At 42.0% G+C, this 20,540-nt stretch overlaps 1 protein-coding gene and 1 long non-coding RNA gene across 3 annotated transcripts in view; one reads left to right on the forward strand and one right to left on the reverse strand.

Moving 5' to 3' along the window:
- St8sia3 (ST8 alpha-N-acetyl-neuraminide alpha-2,8-sialyltransferase 3) lies at window positions 1-15,597 on the reverse strand. The gene is made up of 4 exons (XM_020170551.2): window positions 15,076-15,597; window positions 13,581-13,703; window positions 10,657-11,214; window positions 1-9,142 (listed from the first exon to the last, which is right to left on the reverse strand). Exons 1-4 carry the CDS (start codon window positions 15,252-15,254, stop codon window positions 8,860-8,862), a joined length of 1,143 nt encoding a protein of 380 aa, XP_020026140.1. The 5' UTR covers window positions 15,255-15,597; the 3' UTR covers window positions 1-8,859.
- Window positions 14,111-20,540, forward strand: part of LOC141422466 (uncharacterized) — a 14,993-nt gene continuing 8,563 nt past the window's right edge. For both annotated transcript variants that reach the window (XR_012447020.1, XR_012447021.1), the window contains exons 1-2: window positions 14,111-14,411; window positions 18,320-18,512. This is a non-coding gene — a long non-coding RNA (uncharacterized lncRNA). The remainder of the gene's footprint in view (window positions 14,412-18,319; window positions 18,513-20,540) is intronic.

Consider the following 20,540-nt stretch of genomic DNA (forward strand, 5'->3'; position numbering starts at 1 on the left):
TTTTCCAATGCACAATAAAACAGTTTATTTAAAAACAATGCATTCAGTACTGAGTTTGGCACATGAGGCAATGAGGCAGGCACATTCACACTTAATAGGGACATTTGGGGAGCTGTCAAAGCAAACCATTGCATTTTCTTTACAAATTACAGTCACAATATACACGCAATTGCCTCTAAGAAAGGTGATCATCCTTGTTCACCAAGAAGGCAGAAAATATTTACATGGTCCTCAGTCCCACAGTGTTGGCTTCCTTCGGGTATCTGTGGCCCTCACCATCTGGCAGCTTGTTTTGAAGAGCAGGTAAGACTGCCTTTCACAAGACAGCTGAGTTTGATTCCTAAGGGCTCTGGTTTCTTCCAAAGAGCAGGAGAACTTCTAATGGTGTCTGGCAGGGATGGCATCTTTATGACAAGTCTCTAGTCATAAAATGGCTTTTTACAAAATGAACACATCAGGTGTCTGTGTGGGAGGGTGACATTGTAATAACAAGACGAGGCATTTATTTTCCCTGATGCGTGCTACTTACTCAGTTCTTTAAATAACTTAAATTCACTATTTTGACCTTTGGATTTCTTCATTACTCTATAAAGACCTTTGTTCCTTATTTTACACTGACATCATGTTCTTCAAAATGGTATTTAAATGAAATGGTGAAACCAAAGTAGGTTAAGTAAGAGAAAATATCGCAAACATTCTTTTGTCGTGACTTTTAGTTTATGCTTTCACAATGGATTGTCAGCGTCCTACTTAAAGAATAGAGGCAGCATGGCGTGGTCTGGAGTGAGTGATTGGGTATGGAGTGAGACCTCCACTCTAACTCCATTTGGGTAGACCATTCACTTTGACCTTTTGATTCTCATCTCCACACTGAGAATGCTGGTCTGTAATCTAGACCTGAAATAATGTCTAGATCCATGAACCTCTTTTTATGGCCTTAGGTGACCATCCCATGTGAGCAAACCATCCTGCATTATGGTGCTTTTGGATGTGTTTTTCCTGTGTCCCTGAAGGTTGGTTACTGATGCTTGGAAATTGGGTCTCAGTCTATCATTAAGTCCATATTAGAGATTTCAGCTGCAAGGTTGCTTTTCTGCAGTGTAGGTTAAGATCTGGATCTAGAAATATGGTTAACAGCATTTCTAATGTGAAAGTCTTGCAAAATGTTCTAGATTCCAGGTTTCAGAGGGAAGCCTTCTCTTCCTTTTTGTAAGTGTCTTAATAACACTACACTCATTGATCAAAACTCCCTCCCACTGTCTACCAATTTTCATTCCCACCTTCCTAGCTAAAAATGTTATGGGAGTGTTTAGTTTGCTGTAAATTTGTTCATAATGAAAATGGGGTTGGTCAGTCAAGTCTCTTCTACTTGAAGTTATGGACTTCTGTCTCTGGTGTCAGGAAAAGAAGATAAAGGTATACTTTGTCCCCAGGCTACATGCAATTTTGGGGAATGTAAAAAAAAAAACCCTAAACACATTTCTGACTCATTTAAAACAAAATGATCTTGCTCAGTATATAGAAACAAGCTCATTTTGATGAACAGAAAACAGTGGTATACCCTAGCCTTTTAAACATAATATTAAAAATGTCCAACTTGAGTTTCAAACATTTACAGGGTAGAAATGCCTTATGAAATCTGTAGGATATTTTGTTAAAGCTAGGAAAATAGATTTGGTCCTTCATAATCTAACTTTGATTCACTACATGCAGAATAAAAACCTACAACCAATCATTGTGTGTCTGAGGAATTAAATACATTTTTTAGCCCTGTCTTCCAAAGGATTTAATTAAACTACTGAAGAATGACTTCTACATGAAAAAAACAAAGACCTTGTATGCAAAATCAGTTTATTCTGTGGGATAAAGATATCTGATTTCTAAACCCTCAGTAGGGAGCACACGCACAACCAGTGGTTAAGGACAGCTCAATGCCAGGTAATTGCAGTGGCTGTGTGTTGGTTGGTAGAGTTTTTTTTTTTTTCTGCAGGGTCCAGTCTTCTACTAGCTGAGCTAAGGGGAAAGTATCACATGATATCTTGCGCTACAAAGTTTGTCCACTTAGCCCCTGAAATTCCCAAAGGTGTTCCAGTTCAGGGGTGTTTCTTGATAATTAGGAGCTTTTACCCGGGTAGAGTCCAGCTGTGTGGATATACTAACTCCAGGCATGGTGCCTGGCTGAGTATCCCCTGGTGGGGTACATACCTCAAACCACAGAGCCTTTGCAGGTGTGTGGGACCAGGTGAGCCAAATGGGTGTCTTGTTCTTCCCCTATTCCTTTGTAGGCCCTGTTTTATGGACCTGTGTGAATTTTGTGCTGTTTAAATGATAGTAATCAAGTGGACAGAGAAAATTATAGAACCAGGGAATCAGACTATAGGATTCAAATAGCAAAAAAGAAAGAAAAAGATCAGACAAACATGGGTTCAACTGGCAGTTAAAGTACAGAATGTTTATCTGGAAGCACACTGTTTGAAATAAGAAAAACCATGGGTGGTATCTCGTAAGGTGTGGAGGATCTACTGAGAGGTTCCTAATAGCATATGGCTAGGGACCATTTTGAACACCTTATGGCCTTAGCCTATAGAATATAATAATATACTCTTCTAAAAGTTAGTGAACTGACCAAGGTAAAAATGCCCTCTTGTAGGGAAGGGGTACTTGGGCATCCCTCCAAAGCCATCACTACCCTCTTCTGTCTGGTACCCAACTGACTCAGAATTGTCCAGGCAGTGCTGTGCTGGAGTTGGCTCATGAGCTGAAGCCAACCCCTATGGCTCTTGAAAACGGCTACATTTTCATCTGGTTGGCATTAAGTTAGTAGCTCGAAACAGGACATGATTAGAGTCTTTACACCATGAAAATGGGCAAACACTAGTTCTTCAGAGCTAGTGGTTAAACGTTTGTCAGCACAACGAAGCTAAAACTGTTTCAGAATCACGCGAATGGAAATCAAAGGAGCCCTTGGGTACTTCTGATGATTAAAAGCTTTGCATGTGCACAGCTACAGAGAGAAGCCTGGCCCAAACTTCCTGAGGATGATGGCACCGTATCCAATAGAGGTTGGACCAAGGCAAGGCATTTAATAATTGACCACCTTGTCTATACTTGGTTGGTCTTAGATTTTTAGCCCCTTGAATTTCTGGTTTCTTTTGGACTGGTTTCATTTTAGTTGCAAGACCTTTACAACTAAAGGTCTATTCGGAGCTCTGAGGAATCAAACCCCTTAAGGAATATTTTAGGTTCTGGGAATGACACCCGAATTGAATCTGAATGCATCGTTTAACTTCCCTGTTTCTCATTCTACCCAGTTATAACGATGAATGACCTGAGATCTGCCTCTTAGTTTAAAGAGCTGGCCTTGCAGTAATGTATACTAAAGCATTTCCCCTCTGTTGTCCTGAGGCTTGCATCCATTCTGACTAGACTGATCAATTACTATTCACTTACAAGTTAGCAAACGGTCAGTTCAGTCAAAAGTGGATGAGTTACTAAGACTGTGTCTGCATGGCCATGTGTCATGGAATCTTCGTTAGTAATAACCTGAGGGTAGTAAGAATTCAGCTGCTCTGGTCAAAATGGTGTAGCTGACTATGAAATGTATCACTGGTTTCCAGACGCTGGCCACATAAGAATCATCAAGGAATCTTTCTAAGTTGGATTTATCCCAGGACACTATGAGTCAAAGGTTTGGAGAGAGAAGAAAGAATTGTATTTTGAAGAGTTTCACATTTATACATCTTTGTTTGCTGGATGGATCAGTGGCATAAACCAGATCCTAACTCTATAACCCCACTGTAATCTTAAATGGAGTCAGCTATTCTGCAACTTCTTCACTGTGATTTCACTGTAATCAACGAAAGAATGAGCTTCACTGAGGAGAACAACATCTATTCAAACACATGTATCTTCAATAAGTCACAATAAAAACAAATGTTCAAAAACACCCCAGAACACAATAATGACATTCTAAAATGTTTCCCATTTCAAATGTTACATCTATGTAGCAAAGCAGTCGAGTGTGAGAGAGGCATCATTTTGGTCCTTGGTATCAACTCATCTGTGACCTTGATTAATTGGGCCACAGAGTCCAGACCGTTCAACCAGCCAACCAAGATGCCCTAAATCCCCAGCACCTGTGGTATTCCATCAACCACATCACACAGTCTACATTCTATTTGTAAGTTAAAACATCATTTATACACATTCAGGAAGAAGTAGAGGCTAAACAGAAATTTCACCTGGTACATTCAAACATTATGGGGAAAACAGGCTTTACAGATACAACGTTATACAGAAAATTGCCCAGTCTGTCATTTTGAAGAAACGAAGACCTATCAAAGTTATTATTTGTACATCTTCTTAGCAAATTGAACTAAATGCATTAATTCAAAATCTGCTGTTGAAATTACTTATAATTTGGAAAGCATTTCTTAACTCAAGGGACCCCTGCTGAAAATTAAACATGAGAAAAAGTACTTAACCATTTTCAGTCTTCAACTTCTAAATTATGCAGACATATTAAACACGGGTTTATTAAAATGAGTAGATTATTGGATAAGATTTCAGTTGTCAACTGTGAGTCATCAATAACTGAATCATGATTTATCAAATAGTGATTTACCCATGAGTAAATGGATGAGTCTTTCATTTCAGAGGACAGTGTGTTGATTATCAGCAGACTATTGTATACCTAGGCAAATTTCCCCTCTATTGCTTTGCATTGAGAAATGTATTTAGTTTTCATCTTTCTTACAGCCCTTTTGTTTTTTTGTACTCTGATATCCCAAACCAAAATCACCTTCTCTTTGAGCCCATCTTCATTTGATGCTGATAAAGCCAAGATTAAAAAGTCGTAATTTCTCCACTAATTACCTATGAAATCTTGAGCACTATCTCTGTAGCTCCATTTTCTCATTTGTAAAGTCAAGGATTGGGACTGGAGAAGCTTAAAGGGTTCTTATTTTCCAGGGTCCTAGCACTCTACAATATTGTCCCTACTGCCATGGGCCTTAGGTTACTAACACATCAGTATCTTGAGAGTACTTAGTTATCAGTGCCTTGCCTGAAGTCAGAAGAAATGTCTTTCTATTCCTTGACTTCCTCTCTAAATTGGTTTTGTCTGGGCACTCATTATTTGTGGGTAACTGCTACCTGGGCACAAGGAGTCTAGAGGGGGGCCCTTCCTTTGCACATCCTTGCTGGTAATTCTATGGTCAGGTGTCTGACATCAAGGTAGTGGACAGATGGCACAGTGTCCACAGTCAGCACTACTTGGGGACAATTATGCTATTAGACACACAACACTTTTATAATGGCCAAGGACACTTAAGACACAGACACAAAGGTGGAGGAACCATAGATTTTTTTTTTTTGTAAATCATCAAATATTTGGAGGAACTTCTTGGTTTGGGAGAAATTCTTGGTACCATCTTTTAACCCTATTGCCTCAAGACACTCAGAACAACTGATTAAATTGAGAGTCTAGCATTAAGCAGGCTGCCTCATGTATGTGCTTTTCCTTTTCTTCTCTACAACTCAAATGGTCATGGTGTTGGTGTCATGTGTGGATAGCTTTGGGGACTTTACAGTGAGATTTATTCCCAAAGCTGAACGTTGACTCTGTTGTAAGAATCCTAAAAAGGGGAAAGTTTCTCTCAAAGGAATGTACTTAGCCTAGAACCAATCAACTGTGGCCAATGTAGAAACCAGAGGTTTGTATCATATCCATATATGATAGGTGGGAGGCCCAATGGTGCCATCTGCCTAGTACACAGCACTTGACTCAACAAATTTGGGAGCCATGAGAGAGCCAGCAAGCTTTGGTCACCTGCTGCCTTTCTAATCAGGACATATGCGACCTGCCCAGTCTTTTGGTCATGACAGTGATTATGTATTTTTAATCTTTAAAAACAAAAACAGACCATGTATTATCAGCTAGCATTGCTTGTCTCTATGTTGGAACTAAAGGTCAAGGGCACAGCTGAGAATAAAAATAATAAAATAGTAAAGGCTGCTATATGTTGAGCTTATTATGTACTAAAAATTGGGATAAATGCTTCCCCCACACATTGCATCTTTGTTGTTTTTGCAATGGGAAGAATCTAGGCTGTAAATGAAGAATTTTTTAACTATGTGAATTACAGTTAACCAATAATGGTTGAGTTTAAAATTTTCCTCAGAGGTTTTTTTTTTTTTGGAAACAGGATCTATGTAGCTCAGGCTGGCCTCAAACTCATGATCCTTCTGCTTCAGCCTCCTGAGTGCTGGGATTATAGGTATGCACCATTATGCCTGCTTTTTCTTTTCTAGAGAATTTTTAAACAAAGTTCTTTTGGTTCAGATCCAAGGAATCCTGCCTGGAGGCAGAGATGAGCAGCCCTTTAAGCCTTTCTAGTTCTGGAGCAAGTCCATTTCCTCACCATTTTGAGTTCCTGTTAACTTTACAGCTGAAATGATGGTGGAAGGTGGGGAAGTCTTCCTACTCTCAATGGTTAAGTTGGAGCAAACATGCATAAAGATTTAAAAAATGTGTCTAAACATAAGAAAAAAAACCCTAAAAACCCTGGCATTGCGATAAGATCAAATTTAAATAGCCCATTTCTTTCAGGGATTCTGGTCTTTTGTTCTTGCCTGGTTCAAAGAGTTTATGCATTTGTATTTAGTAAAAACCAATGGGCACAATCGGATTAAAACCACAGAGTCAGACCTAGTTTGGATAACACTGACATTAATATTATTTAGCTGTAACCAAATGAAGTAAGTAATCCAACTACACACTTCTGTCAGTTATCAATCTCACACTGGTCCTAACACAGTACAGATTGAGAAGGGTAGTATTTTCTTTAAGGTGCTGGGAACAAATATGGTGTGGTTTTCATAGCCATAAAAGTATACCATTGAATTTAAAAATCTTCCCCTTAAGTTTTTTCACATATAAAGTTGCTTTAGTGTTTCCTATTTCAAAATGTCCATTGCTATTTCTTTCCACCTACTTGGAGGACTGCCATTCACACACTGTTGTAAGACATGCCACAGTTGGCGTAACATTTGAACTTGAATGGTTTTTCTTTCGCTGGTTAGTATCTCATTCTATGTAAGCTACTCTGATTAGCTTTCTGAAAAGAACAATACAGTTTTGGGACTAGGCAGAATATAAGCATAAAGATTGCAGCTTTCCTTATTGTATTCATTTTATACTTTTATACCTTCCCAAAGAGGGGGCAATGAGCTGATGGCCGAACCACACCAAACTAGGCTGCAATGCCCCTGCAGCAATTTTAAAACAATATTTGTAACACTGCAAGCAATCTTGATATTGTTTCTAGAAAAAGAATGAACGATTCCACTCAGACAAAACAAATGTGCTTGACTGGCATTTGGAAAGAAGAAAGAAACTCTTATTAAAATTTCACATCAACTTGGCCAGACTTTGGGCTGACTGGAAGAACAGTGATGCTCAGAAAAAGCCAGGGTGGGAATGATGCGATTTCCACTCCTAAGACTGAAAGAATGAAAAGGAGAATGTCCGACTAATTCCTTCATGGCAAGTCTACGTTTTTCAAATTCCAAGGTCTGTTTAGTACCAAGTCTTACCCCCGCACAATGGCTTTTCCTTTAGAAATGCTTAACATAGGCATAGAGACCTGATTTCAGTAGAAACAGGGAATATTCTGTATCTAACATTGTCACAGAAAGAACAAGTCCAGGTTGCTGTTGGTGGGCCCTGTACTGAAAACAACCTCACCTTAGCATTATTTGCATGGGGCTTGCCTGGCCAACTCCAGAGATTCTCTTCACTCCAAACCTTTTGCTTCTCAAAAGCTGAATGAGCAACATGTTCAGAAGACTTTACAGAGTGTAACAACTTCTTCTTCTCAAGCTCTTAAGCAGATTCGCTGCCTCTATATTCTGAGAGAATACCCAGCCCAGTGCTTGAGATGGGATTGTAGGAGGAACCAAACTAGGCTGCAATGCCCTTGCAGATGTGGCCACAATGCTGTTGTCTGCCCTAACTACACTAACACCAAGAGATGTGATGACACCCACACCATAGGCTTTCTTTGTGATAGTGAAAGATCCAATGCATCATATGCCACTCATCCCAGATGGACCACCTTACTGTGAAATGACCGTATGGACAAGGGAGGACTTCCTAAGATTCATTTCTTATAAAAGTAATCACAAGGGGATTCATCATGATTTTTCTCGGTTTGTCATGAAACATCAAAGTTACCCAGAGCCTTGAACACATCAAATACAGATGCAACACACACAAGCAAAGCTAATTCAGTACCTAGCAAATTATTAAACTCCATGGTGGTGGGGCAAGGGCAGTGGGGAGGGAGGAAGGAAAGGGAAGGAAGATGAGAGGGGAGAGAAGAGGAGAAGGAGAAAAGAGAGAAAAGATATGCAAACCAATTTTTCATTTCCATTTCAAAGAGTTTGATCCCACTGACAAAACAGATCTTGCCCCAATTGTCCAGAGGCCTCTGATTATGAGGACTGCATCTGAGTTGAGCTGTAGACTACAGCTCTAACTCCTCATCCGCCTGGGAGGCAGTTAATTATTAAAATACAAACACAAAAATACTTTGAATCATTTTGTTAGCAGCATACTTCCAAATGCAACATTCCTTTATCAATCAAGTTTAAACTATGTGGCTCCAATGCATCTGTTCTGCTAAGTCTACTAAGACCATTTCAAAGAGCAGTGCAAAAGAGGGAGGAGAAGACATCTTTCCTTTTAAGTGGTAGTCAAGTCTTGTAAGACAGTCTCTGGGGTTCTATTCTGAAGACTATTCAATTTGATTTGGGGCACTTTTTAAACAGCCATTTGGCACTTTCCATTTGAAGTTCTTAGGCACAGTGTGACAGAGTCAGTTTAGTGAGCCCTTCCCCATGCATTCGGTACAACAGCTGAAACTCAGCAGGCAGCTGGTGGGACTCCTGCCACTTGGTGGTAAATTTGGTTCCTTTTTTGTCATAGTAATGGTATGGAAGATCTTCCCTTGTGTTGGGGTCAAATCCAAAAGGCCAAAATCCATACAAGTGGATCTCTTCACATATTGCTGATGCAAGGGTGTACATAAGAATACCTGTGCTCAGCCGTTTGGGCGACAAATGTTTGTTTTTCCAGTACCTGCAGAATAATAAGTACATGTGGATTCAGAGTCCAGTGTTGAAGGTTTCAATCAGATAGGTCAATAGGACAGAGCTGGGAGTGGATTTGTCTAGACTGTTATATGGACAAATTCACTCTCAGCCCATTCCTACTGACCTTTCCCTTTCTAGATGAAATTTAAAAGTTCACTGAAATTGAACAAGAGGGGAGCAAAGTGATGAGGTCAAAGGACACTGGACAGGTTGGCAAAAGTCCTGGCTTCTAATTCTGGTTCTGCCCATTAGGGACAGTGACTTTTAATAAACAACTCCTGCTCCTCATACTTTGGTTGATTCACATTTAAACTTAGGAGTTGTGGCCCATTACCTTTTAGAAAGGTGACCACGCATCCTGGGAAATGAGGACAGCCCCAGTTTCTATCTGTATCCCTGTTGTTAACTACATAGCACCTCTTCTTCCCAAAGAAAAAGGTCCAATTTGGGCTATAAATTAAGGAATCATTCTTCCAGTTTATTAGACTATGGCCTTCTTCAATGGGAAATCAACCAAATGATCTTGAATCCGGAAGACTTTAGTTGACAACGGGATGGGAATAAGCCATTACAGGCTGAAAATCTTTAGAATTCCTTGGTTACTAGGCTTTCTAGAATCCACGCTAACTTATAATATCTGGGGCTCGGTTAGGACCCTGGGGTTCCATACATAGGAGAAATTAGTGTTGAGGCAATTTGCTCGATTTAAAGGGGAAAAAAAACCCTACAATTGATCTTGCTTTATAAAATGACCTGGGTTAGTGGCTCTCTAATCTGACTGCATATTAGAATCATCTGGGGAGTTACTAAAATTCACAAAGTGCCTGGTCCCTACTTTCCTCTCCACCAGAAAAATTACATTTGGCTCTTGTAAGTGAAGCCCAGGCAATAGTATTTTTAAAAGCTTTCTAAGCAATTCTTATGTATAGCCAGAGCTGAAAACCACCACACTAGATGAAAACATTGCATCTCTGGTCAGTCTCTCTAGCAAGTCATAAGAGATAACAAGCTCATAAAATACTTTTCATAGGTTCTTGAAGTTAAATATCAAATTATAAAGGCAGATCATACAATTTATGATTTCACTCAGTGACTTGCTAGTCTTGGACATCAAACAAAAGAGATGGTTTTAAGTGAATTGCATCTTCTTTAAAAATATTTTGCTTTGTATAATTCAGCTACGGAGAGACAGTTATTTATTTCAAGAAAATTCTTGATGTGTGCTGATTCTGTGACTGCTCACTAAGAAGGGGACAGGGAATAGAGAGGGGAGATGGATGAAACACCAATCTATTTAGCACTTGGTTACTAGCTGGGGGTAGACCGAACTTTTAACTGGAATGATTCATTCATTCATTACAAACGATACGCGTTTGCCCAAAAGTATTAAATGAAACACCACGACAAACTAATTTGATGGCGTCCCCTCCCCCACAAAAGATTGCAGTACTGATTTGCCATCTGGTGGGGTATTAGTTAAATACAATAAAATATACACACCTGTTGACGTGTTGCATTATATTTCCAGGCCAAGCCAACTGGACCTTTAACTGACCTCTGTGTTCAACAAAAAAGTCAACTAATGTTCTCGTAACTGTTGCAGAAGTGTGAAAGAAAAATGCTGGGATCCAAAGAATGGCCCCATCAAGCTTTTTTAAACTGAGGAAAAAGTTGTTACGGTCCTGAATGGTCAAAAGATTGTTGTAATATTTTTCCAGGATACTGGGGTTGAAGGTAGTAAGGTTGGTTTTCCTTCCAACATCTCTTTGGAAAGCCTCCGTGGGGGCAAAATTGCAACGAAAAACAAAATCTGATTTATCTATTTCTTGTCCACACTGGCTCCCTGTCAGTATCCCACTATTTCCAACCACAGCACAAATATTATAGTGCTTATTCACAATGGGTGACACATCTGGAAGCAGTGAACGGAAGTTATTGCTAATAGAGAAAACATATTTATGGCTGGAATAATCATAGTGCATCAGTTGTCCGATCCGAACACTATTCTTGGTCAAAGAAAAATTTTTTATTACATCGACATGCTGAAGGATTTCTTGCCTAAAATAAAAAGAAATTCATTAAGTGCATTTCATTCAAAAGAACTGAGTTTCCATCTTATGTTGCCATTTCACTCGTATAAGAATCTGAAGCACACTGAATCCAAGGAAGATTATACGCTCATAATTGTGGTCTTTGAAGGGACGACAACTTAAGAACATACACATGTGTTCTAGTCTTTCAGTCATGCTCTGAATGTAATCCTTTGAGGCTTACAAATACTATTTATAGTTTTAGCTGCCATTTCTTGGTTTTCTGCTCTACTTGAGAAGTGTATTTGGTTAGGGAAGAGGCAGATGCCAAACTATGTCAGAAAATTCAGGGAGACAATTTACCCAGGCCCCAAAGAGCACATTAATAAACAAACACTGATGACTTAGCATTTGTAACTAGGGACTACTTGTTTGCTCTTGGACTGCAGAGTTCAAGGAATATCAAATATCACTGGTATCTGAATGAGAGCCAAATAGACATGAGTCAGGACAGCATTACCTATTATTAAATCATGAAAGTGGGAATTGTAGTGGGTATAGTTGAATATTTAATAGAAAAGAGATGATAATCTCATTTAGGCCCTTTGGATAATGAAATGGATATTTTTCTTCTTGATTCTATAGAAACACAAATTTAGTGGAATATGTCTAATTTTTTTTAAAAAAGGCAATTGTAAACATGACAATATGTGTATATTGTAATAATGCAGAGCACAAGCAAGGCAAGAGTAATGAGTAATATTTAGAACTAGTTTCAGGTTGATTTCATTTTGAGTTTTAAGTAAAATTAGGTGTCTCTTCTTAAAAGTCTCAGTTACTTAAAATATTTAAGAGAGACCAGTAGCATGTTACTTTGCTGCTAGAGTCTCCAGTGCAAAGAAGCCATGTAGAAACACCTGTGCCTTTTGTGTAAACAATAGCAGGAATGAAATGAAATGTTTTGTACATCATAACTTTGCTTGAATTTAATTTGGAACATGATATCATTCTGCAAAGTATAGAGCAACATAACCTGACAGCTTCAATCCAAAATTTCCTAAATTACCAGTAGTATTCTTATAAGCTGTTATAAAGGCAAGTTTAAAATAATACTGGTAAAAATTAATTAAAGATTACCTAATAAATGGATTGAAAGGAGGGAAGTTTTGAGAAGTAAGTATTCTTCTGATTGGTCATTACAGTCACATGGCCTAGTATGGGGAGAATATTTTTATTGAGCTAGAAATGTGTTTGGGGAAAAGGTATGTGTTTTACCTTAAAATTTTCTGGGTTGTCTACAAAATTAATATTAGATTAAAACCCCAAAAGTTTAATGAAAAAACACTCCTAGGGCTTAGAATTAATTAATTTTCATGAACTAGCTTCTAATTGAACATAAATACATAAAACACTGTAATCATATGATACGAATATACCAATTTTTCAAATACACGGTGTTTTCCCAATACCGTGGATATTCACTGGATTTAATTCTGCCAGTAGATTACAATTTTTAAAAAGAGCAATGCCTAGAAATACTATGACCAAAACACAGCTCCCTAAGTACGGTGGCTTCTAAAATAAGTATTCACACCCCTAATGAATACACTAGATGGTTCACACTGCATTTACCAGTACAATAATCCCTCTGAGGAGGGAGTAATGACTAATCTGTGATTCTAAGAGTAGACCAGAATCACTGAGAATAAATAAATTTGAATAAATCTCCTTCTTCCTCCTACAAATAACAAAACTTCTTCATGCATAAAACAAGGCTGCTACAATTAGTAAGAATGATGTTAAATAGTTTTACAGTAAGTTAAAAGCTGCAAAGACTAAATGAAAACAAACAGGCAAACCCAAAACAAAACCATGGTTTACCTACATACATTTGGGTGCACATCTTTACTGGTAACTTGATGGAGATGGATTATGATATTTTCTGTGTTCACTAAGGCAGTATAATTTTATTACAATTTTTTTCAGTGAGGGGATAAAAGTGAACTGAACGGTCTTTTTTTGTAATTAGCCTTTTTTTAAATTTTTATTTTTAAAAACATAGATAGCTTTGGTAGTCTTAGCCAGACTTGTTAACTTTATCTCATGGTGCTCAATCAAGCCTAAGTAATCTTCCATTCAAACCGGTCATCCTGGTGTTTCCTTCTTAGAGAGGGCACGGCATATATTTGGCATATATTTGAGAGAGTCACCAATCATCACCTTTTGCAGTTAGGTCAGGGAGGACAATATAAATGTACCTGGGGGTCGGGGGTGAGGGATGAGGGTGGGGGAGATAGATTTTTGTTGTTTTGGATTTGTTTGCTTTATGTCTTCTTTGTCTTTTTGAGCTCCAGAATTCAAAAACACCTTTTGGAACTTTTCCTCCTATCCTACCTTTGATGTAAAAACGCTGTCCGATTAAATGTCCACTTAGAAGGTTTCTCTTGGAGTTCCTGGGTGAGAGAATTCGTAATGGGCACAAATGACGGATCTAGAAACTTCAGCGCAAACTGTGACCTGGAGAGGGACGTGAGTAGACAAATGTGCCAGCCTTAGCAAGGGGAGCCGAGGTAGCCATTAACATCCAGCCAGCTGGGGTCGCGGGGTGGGGGGGTAGTGGCGGGGAGCGGCTGGCACACGCGCGGGTTCCATCCCGCCCCAGAGCCCCTCTAGTGTGGCCCACTCTCTGCTCCTACACACCCCTGGGAGAAATCTAGCAAACTAGGGACACTCGTCTCCATTGTCCATCCCTCCGGGTGCGGGAGAGACGATAAAATGGCCGTCACGCAGAAAGCAGGGGCGGGAGCACTACGCAGGGCTGGAGCCGGCAGCGCAGCGAGGACCAGGGAGTCAGCACCGCGGACAGCGCCGCGCCGCCGCGCGCCAGACCCGCGCCGCCCTCGCCGCCCCCGCCGCCCCCGCCGCCCCCGCCGCCCCGAGGAATTGATTTTTGGAGAAAGGGCAGAGGAAACCGGAGACTCAGGGGAAGGCTGGGGGTGAGGGGCGGCTGCTGCCTTAACCTCTTCCCTCCCGAGCCGGTGTCTGATCTCCCTCTCCAGCCCGTGCCTGGAGACCCCCGGAGGCCGCCCGCAGCTCCGCTCCTCCGCCCAGGCCGGACTCCCCCCAGGATTCCGCACCTCTGGCCCGGCTCGGACCATAGGTTGCAGTTTGCATTTGCCACCTGCGCGTCAGGAGGCCGTGCCAGGGGTGCTCCTAGGGGCACAGGTAGGGGTGGGGCTCTCGATGAGCTGTGCCAAGCTGTGCCTCCCGGCGGTGACTTCGACCTGGGTGAGGGTGGGCGACCTTTAGGAGACTCACTTCTCGCTGGGGCGGGGGAACTGCAGAAATCCCGGACAGGGGGAGGGGTTGCAGCGGGGTGGGCAGAGGTCGAGGGAGAACGCCCTAGGGCCTTCCAGAGAATAGACCCGCGCATCCTTTGATGGGAAGAGGGGAGGAGGGTGCGAGGAGAGTCCGCGCCTGCGCCATTAAATCGCCCGGAGCCGGGCCCGCCGAGTCTGCGGACAGCGCGTGGGGAGGGCGCTCATCTCACGCCTGTCCATCTCTCGGTTGACTAACTGACTAACACCCCTCGCCTCCCTCCACCGTCATTCTCCTTAAGCCCTTCCCCCGTTTTTTAAATGGGGGAGGGGATGCTGAGGAAGAATACGAGAAATGCAATCGTATCGATTAGGACAACGGTTTTAAGGGGCTTTGGGTTAAAAAATAAAGGGGAGGAGGGAAGGAAAATCGGAGAGAGGAGTGGAAAAAGCACGTAGTTATCTTGCTCAAAGTGTCTCGGAGAAGCCCAAACACCCCTCTCTCACGGTCCCCCGACACACCATAAACCAGACAGATGCCCCAGGGCGCTCAAATAGAGGCCCACACTTACCGGAATCCCGCGTGGAACATGTACATTCGGGGCGCCCCCGGGCTGGCGTACTTGGGAGTGGTGAAGATGTTTTCCTTTTTCAGGGACACGTAGCTGATGAGCGATAAAATCAGCAAGGCGACGCTAAGCATGACCAGCCCCAGGACACTGGCGACCCGGGCCATTTTGCAATTTCTCATCCCGGTCTGGGTTGGGCTCAGGGAAACCGGGAAAATCGGTCCATTGAGCGGCCAGCAGCTCGCTGGCGTGTCAGCGTGTGTGTGCGCGCGTGTGTGTGCTCGCGGGCGCGTGTGAGCCTGTGTGGCGGGGGAGGGGGACCCGGGCAGGGGCAGCGGGGCGGCAGCAGGCCGGGGGTGGTGGGTGAGGTGCAGGAGCCGGGAAGAGCAGCGGGACCCCTAGGGCAGGGGCGAGCCTGGCGAGCTCAGAGCAGGAAGATGGTGGGTCTACGCGGCGGCGTGGCGATGGAGCGCGCCGCGCCGTGCGTCTCCGGCCGCCGGCTCAGGCTCCCCCACGCGTTTGCAGCTAGGCTGCCATCTCCGCCGCCGCCTGCAAGATAAATGTGATTGGAATAATGTTACAGTTCGATCTAAGCACAGGATTTAATTAATGAACTCTAATCTCCCAAATAACCAGGGGGAGGGGAGCGAGGGAAGGGAGGGACGAAAGGGAGGTGGCGGAGGGAGGGGAATGCAGACTGGAAGGCTGCAGCCCACGACAACGGCCTCCCCGGCTGAGGGTACCAGCAAGGAGGTGGCTGTAAGGAGGCAGATACCCAAACTTACTTTAATGGACCATTCACTACTTTATAAAATACATTACGGAATAGGGAGATAAATAACCGAATTTGCTGCGGTGTAGGATAAACACCAGCTGGGTGCTTCTCAGAGATGCAGGGAGAGTGGTTTTTAGAAGCAAATGTTTAAAAGCTTTTCTCTTACCAGGCGCCGCCCTGAGTCCCATCGGGCAGCACCTGCTGCAGCAACACAGCATAGAAGGCCCAAACAGCAGCCGGGTGGCCTGCTTTAGGAGAGCTTAAAAAATCCTTAGAATATTCTAGAATGCCTCCCTGTACTTATGTGCTCACCACACACTTGCTTATCCCTAAAAAGTGGGTAATGTCTATTACAGTTGCAAGGGAGCCATGAGCTCCCTTCTTCCCATGCCTGGTCCCATGCACCCAGCAAGAAAACAAGGTGCTTGGTCCTCAGTTACCCGGGTCTGGAGCAGTTAACCCAGACTGAAGATTCTCTTTGTCCACTTTTGGGACCCATCCTTAGGGCCCAGAAACCAAGGACATTATCAATGCACAGAACCTTGAATCCAAGAATCTTAGGCTTGCTCACTGCCAACATTTTGTATTTCTTGACCTTAAATTTGGTTTACCATATTCACATACTTTCTGTTTTAGTATCCATTGGAAATGCAAATTAATACATTTGGAGTCACGCTGTTGGGGCCTCAGGGGGAGCTCGCAGTGTTTCTGCAGCTCTGTCCTTTGCAATTAGCTTATAACCGCTTTCACCCTAGCTCTACCCTTGACTTCGCTTCCCAGTACTGGTCAGCGGCACTAAAGGAAATTGACCTTGGGAGAGCCTTTTCCAATAAACAAAGTTGAGATTTTTTCCCAAGATGGTTATGACTTCTTTCTCTCCTAAACTTCTTGCCCTGTGGACTTGGGTCAATCTAATGTTACAGTCTGTCTGGGGGCTGTAAATTCTTCAAAGGAGTGAGTTCCTGGGCTGTAAGCTTCTGCAGAGCCAGGACTGTGTCTTCTCCAGTACTATCGCGTCTGGAGGGCATGCTCACTAGATGTTTGAAGACCAGATGAGCTCGCTTGTGAAACATCTGCCTGGCTGTGGACAGTGACACACAGGATGCCTCCATCTGTTTCCAAAGACAAAAGGGGATCCCATAGCACTCATTAAAGACATTTATATCAAAATGTAAAAATGTGAATCAAGAGGACAAAAATCTTTTGTTTTCAACTTGGGTTTTTTTTAATTATATAAAAACTTTCAGAAAAATCTTGCATGCCTGATTATGATGAATACTTGAATCATATTTTTGAATAATTATTATGGGTTTTTTAGAAGAGTTTACATAAATAAGGTATAAAATGCCAAAAGGAGTAAGATCTTATGAGAACTGTCTAGGAATTCTGCAGGTTGGAAAAACTTCTTGAATAAGAGGTCAGGGATCATGCCATTGAGAGACAAGATAGTGGCCACTCCTTCAGGCTCCGAAGCCTGTCAGCCCTGACCTCAGAGCTCCCACTGGCATCTGTGTGCTAGGTGACCCTGGGTGAGTTACCAACTTCGTCTTTGTGTTTCAGGTTCCTCGTGTAGAATCAAGATAAAACCTCCTAGAGTTTAGAGTGAGGGCAAACATCCTCGCCTGTATTAAGTGGTTAATAAATATTAGCTAAATAAATAAGATGAGTTTTTAGCTTCATTCTCTGACCCCATAAATGTCTACTACACAATGCATAGATACTTTCCTACCAAGAATGACAAGGATCAAGAAGCTCTCCAGTTCCCTCTATAAAACAACATTTTGGGCTTTGCTAGGACCTATGACAGGGATTCACTTTGCTTGGTTTTAAAAATTGATGTATTACCTAGAACACCTCTGTGAACATTCTAAGGAAAGTTCTACTGGAGAGATTCCCATCTTGCGTGTGTTCACTGAAGGTCACATGATGTAAAGGGATCAAATTAGCCAGAAAATAAACTCGAAGGCAGGGATTCTTATTACACGTGCCACGACTATTAGTGAAAATGGATTGTTCAATAATTTCTGTGGGGATAAACCTGGTGGCGGTGCATCAAAGAGCAAACACAGTTACTGGATAAGGGATTTTTCAAGCCTGGGATTATAGTTATTTAATCAATTTTTTAAAATTATATTAGGACCTTTTTATAAAATATCACTTAGCAAGTTTTATTGGAAATCAGCCCTGTACAGAAGTATACAAGGGTGAAAACAAGAAATACAGAAATGAAACATCCCTTGGATTTAATGTTTTCTAGGGGAGTTGTTATTTTGGACACAGCACTTACTTCCCTTCACCCATCCCATGAGTGTCCACCTTTTGCAAACCTGACTCTGTCACCTTTTGTCCCTTCACCAACCCATACTTACCAAGAGTAAGGGTCCAGGCCCCACCTGGGTGGGAAGGCTGAGAAGGATGGTGTCTTTTTATTACAAACAGCATTACTCTTTCATTTCTGCTTTCTTTCATCAGTTCACTAAATAAAAGGTGTTTGTCATCAGAGGCCATGTTGAGCAGACTTGGGCTACGAAATCATCTTCAACCTCATGATGCTTATCGTCTTGTGAGGGAGGAAGATGGTAACCTATGGAAGTACTCTGTACTCTGAAAACTCAACAACAGAGGACTTGTGAGAGAACTGAGCATCAACCCCTGTCTGTACAAGGTCAGCAGAATTCATCATGGGGCAACACCATTGGGCTGAGTTTTAATGTGTAAGCAGGTGAAATAGTTGAAAAAGGGACAGCCCAGGTAGAAGAAAAGTAGGGGTTGGGGAAGATTATGGTGGGTTTGGGAAAAGCAAGAGGCACAAGGTGACTTCCCCAAAAGAAAAGCCTACGTGGTGGGAGTGGTAGCTTTTGCCTATAATCCCAGCTACATGGGAGGCATAGATATGATTGAGGCTTGCCAAGGGAAAATGTAAGAGATCCTATCTGAAAAATAATTAAAGCAAAAAAGGACTGGGGCTCAATTGGTAGAGTGCCTGTCTAGCAGGTGCAAGACGCTGAGTTCAAACATCAGTACTGCCAAAAAGAAAGAAAAGAAAGCTTAGATTGGGAGCTGGGTTCTGGTTTTGAACAGTCTGTAGGTCATACTAAGGAGCTGGCAGGTATCCTTTAGCACCACTGCTCAGAACTGCTCAAAGTTTGTCAAGAGCAATGACTACAGTTTGCACCGATGGGTGGAGAAGCAGCGGGAGTCAGCTCATGGGAGTTGGAAATACCAGCTGCTATGCAGGTGTCAGCTGATGGAGTCATTGGCCCTCTAGCCTGTCCACATGCTAGAAGTCTTAACGTGCCTTAATTTACCAATGAATCAACTGACCATTTTCTGTTAGGAGCCACTCCTGAATAAGGCATCAGGGAGTTGACTCCCATGAGGGCTAGTGACCCTGCCCAGAGAGTACAGAGGTTCTAGTGAAGGGAGTTAAGGGAGAGGCCACTGGGAGACTGTTCTTTGGCCACATATGACTGAAATTCTTACTGCATGTTACTTCCTGATGTCTTGGTTTCTAATGAGTCTAACAGTGGTCTCAGAGGAAGGATCTTGGGGTCCTCTGGGTTTCCAACTCTTATTTCCCCACAGAAGAAAAACACTGTAGGAGTTCATTGGTAAGAAGAATCATTGTGGTCAGAGAAAGGGTCTCAAAAGCTCTGAGATGAGCAGAGATCAGAGAGCTGTATGAAGTTTCCAGATATAAAGATGGTAACAGAGTACAGGGTGGGTGAGGGCAGCTGGGCTGAACAAACTTGTGTGGCCAGAAGAGTGAAGGTTTGGTGGGGACCAGAGAGTAAATAAGCAGCTTCCCAAGAGTGAAGAAAACATTCATGATGCTAGAGCACTTACGTGCCAGGTGCTTTTTTGTGCATCATGGGTAATCTTCATCCTTATCCTATGAGGAAAACACAACTATTCTCACTTTATAGTTAAGTGATGTTGAAAGAGGCTAAAGATTTGCTCAAGGTAAATCCCCTCTGACTGTGATGCTACCCTTTCCCCTAATTCACACTGCTGTGGAGCAAGTCTTGGGACAGAGAGCTGGAAATGTGAACAGGCCAGGAAGGCTGGAAATGTCATCCTTTGGCAGTGCAGACCAGTTATTGTTGTCACTATTAGAGATGATAAATGATGGTGATGATGATGGGCGTGATGTCATCTAGCATGTATCGCTCACTTGCTTTATGTTGGTTATTATATTAGGCATTTTACATTAGTGATCTCATTCACTCTCCATTTCTTTGAGGATATGCAGAAGGTCTCTGACTTTGGTTGGTTCAACCTATGATTTTTCAACTTTACAATGGTGTGAAAGCAATAGGTATTCAATAGAGACCATAGTTTGAATATTGATCTTGTTGCTATGCACAGCACTGTCCTCTCTTGTGAGGGGCAGTAAACCACAGTTCCCAGTTCCCATGCAATAAGAGGGTGAACAACTGAGACTTGGTAATGTACTGTATTGTCAGCATTTTTAAATATAAATATTCAATAAATCACATGAGATATTCACCACTTTCTTCTAAAATGTTTTGTGTAATTGATCTTGCTGAAGTATTGGCTAACAGTAGTGTTCTGAGCATATTTAAGGTAGGCTAGACTAAGCAACATGTTCAGTAGGGTAGATGGATTAAATGCTTCAAATGTATTTTCAGACTGTGTTATTTTCAGTTTACAATAGGTTTACTGGGTTGGG

The sequence above is a fragment of the Castor canadensis genome, chromosome 4 (assembly GCF_047511655.1).
Source record: "Castor canadensis chromosome 4, mCasCan1.hap1v2, whole genome shotgun sequence".
Classification (NCBI taxonomy): Eukaryota; Metazoa; Chordata; class Mammalia; order Rodentia; family Castoridae; genus Castor; species Castor canadensis.

Bases quoted from the DNA above. Each gene is read 5' to 3' on its own strand.
- St8sia3 (XM_020170551.2), bottom strand. From the start codon at position 15,254: ATGAGAAATTGCAAAATGGCCCGGGTCGCCAGTGTCCTGGGGCTGGTC. The intron at 13,704-15,075 runs GTAAGTGTGGGC...GTCCCTCTCCAG, and splicing joins ATGTTCCACGCGGGATTCCG to GTCACAGTTTGCGCTGAAGT. The intron at 9,143-10,656 runs GTGTGTATATTT...ATTATTCTGCAG, and splicing joins ATAATGCAACACGTCAACAG to GTACTGGAAAAACAAACATT.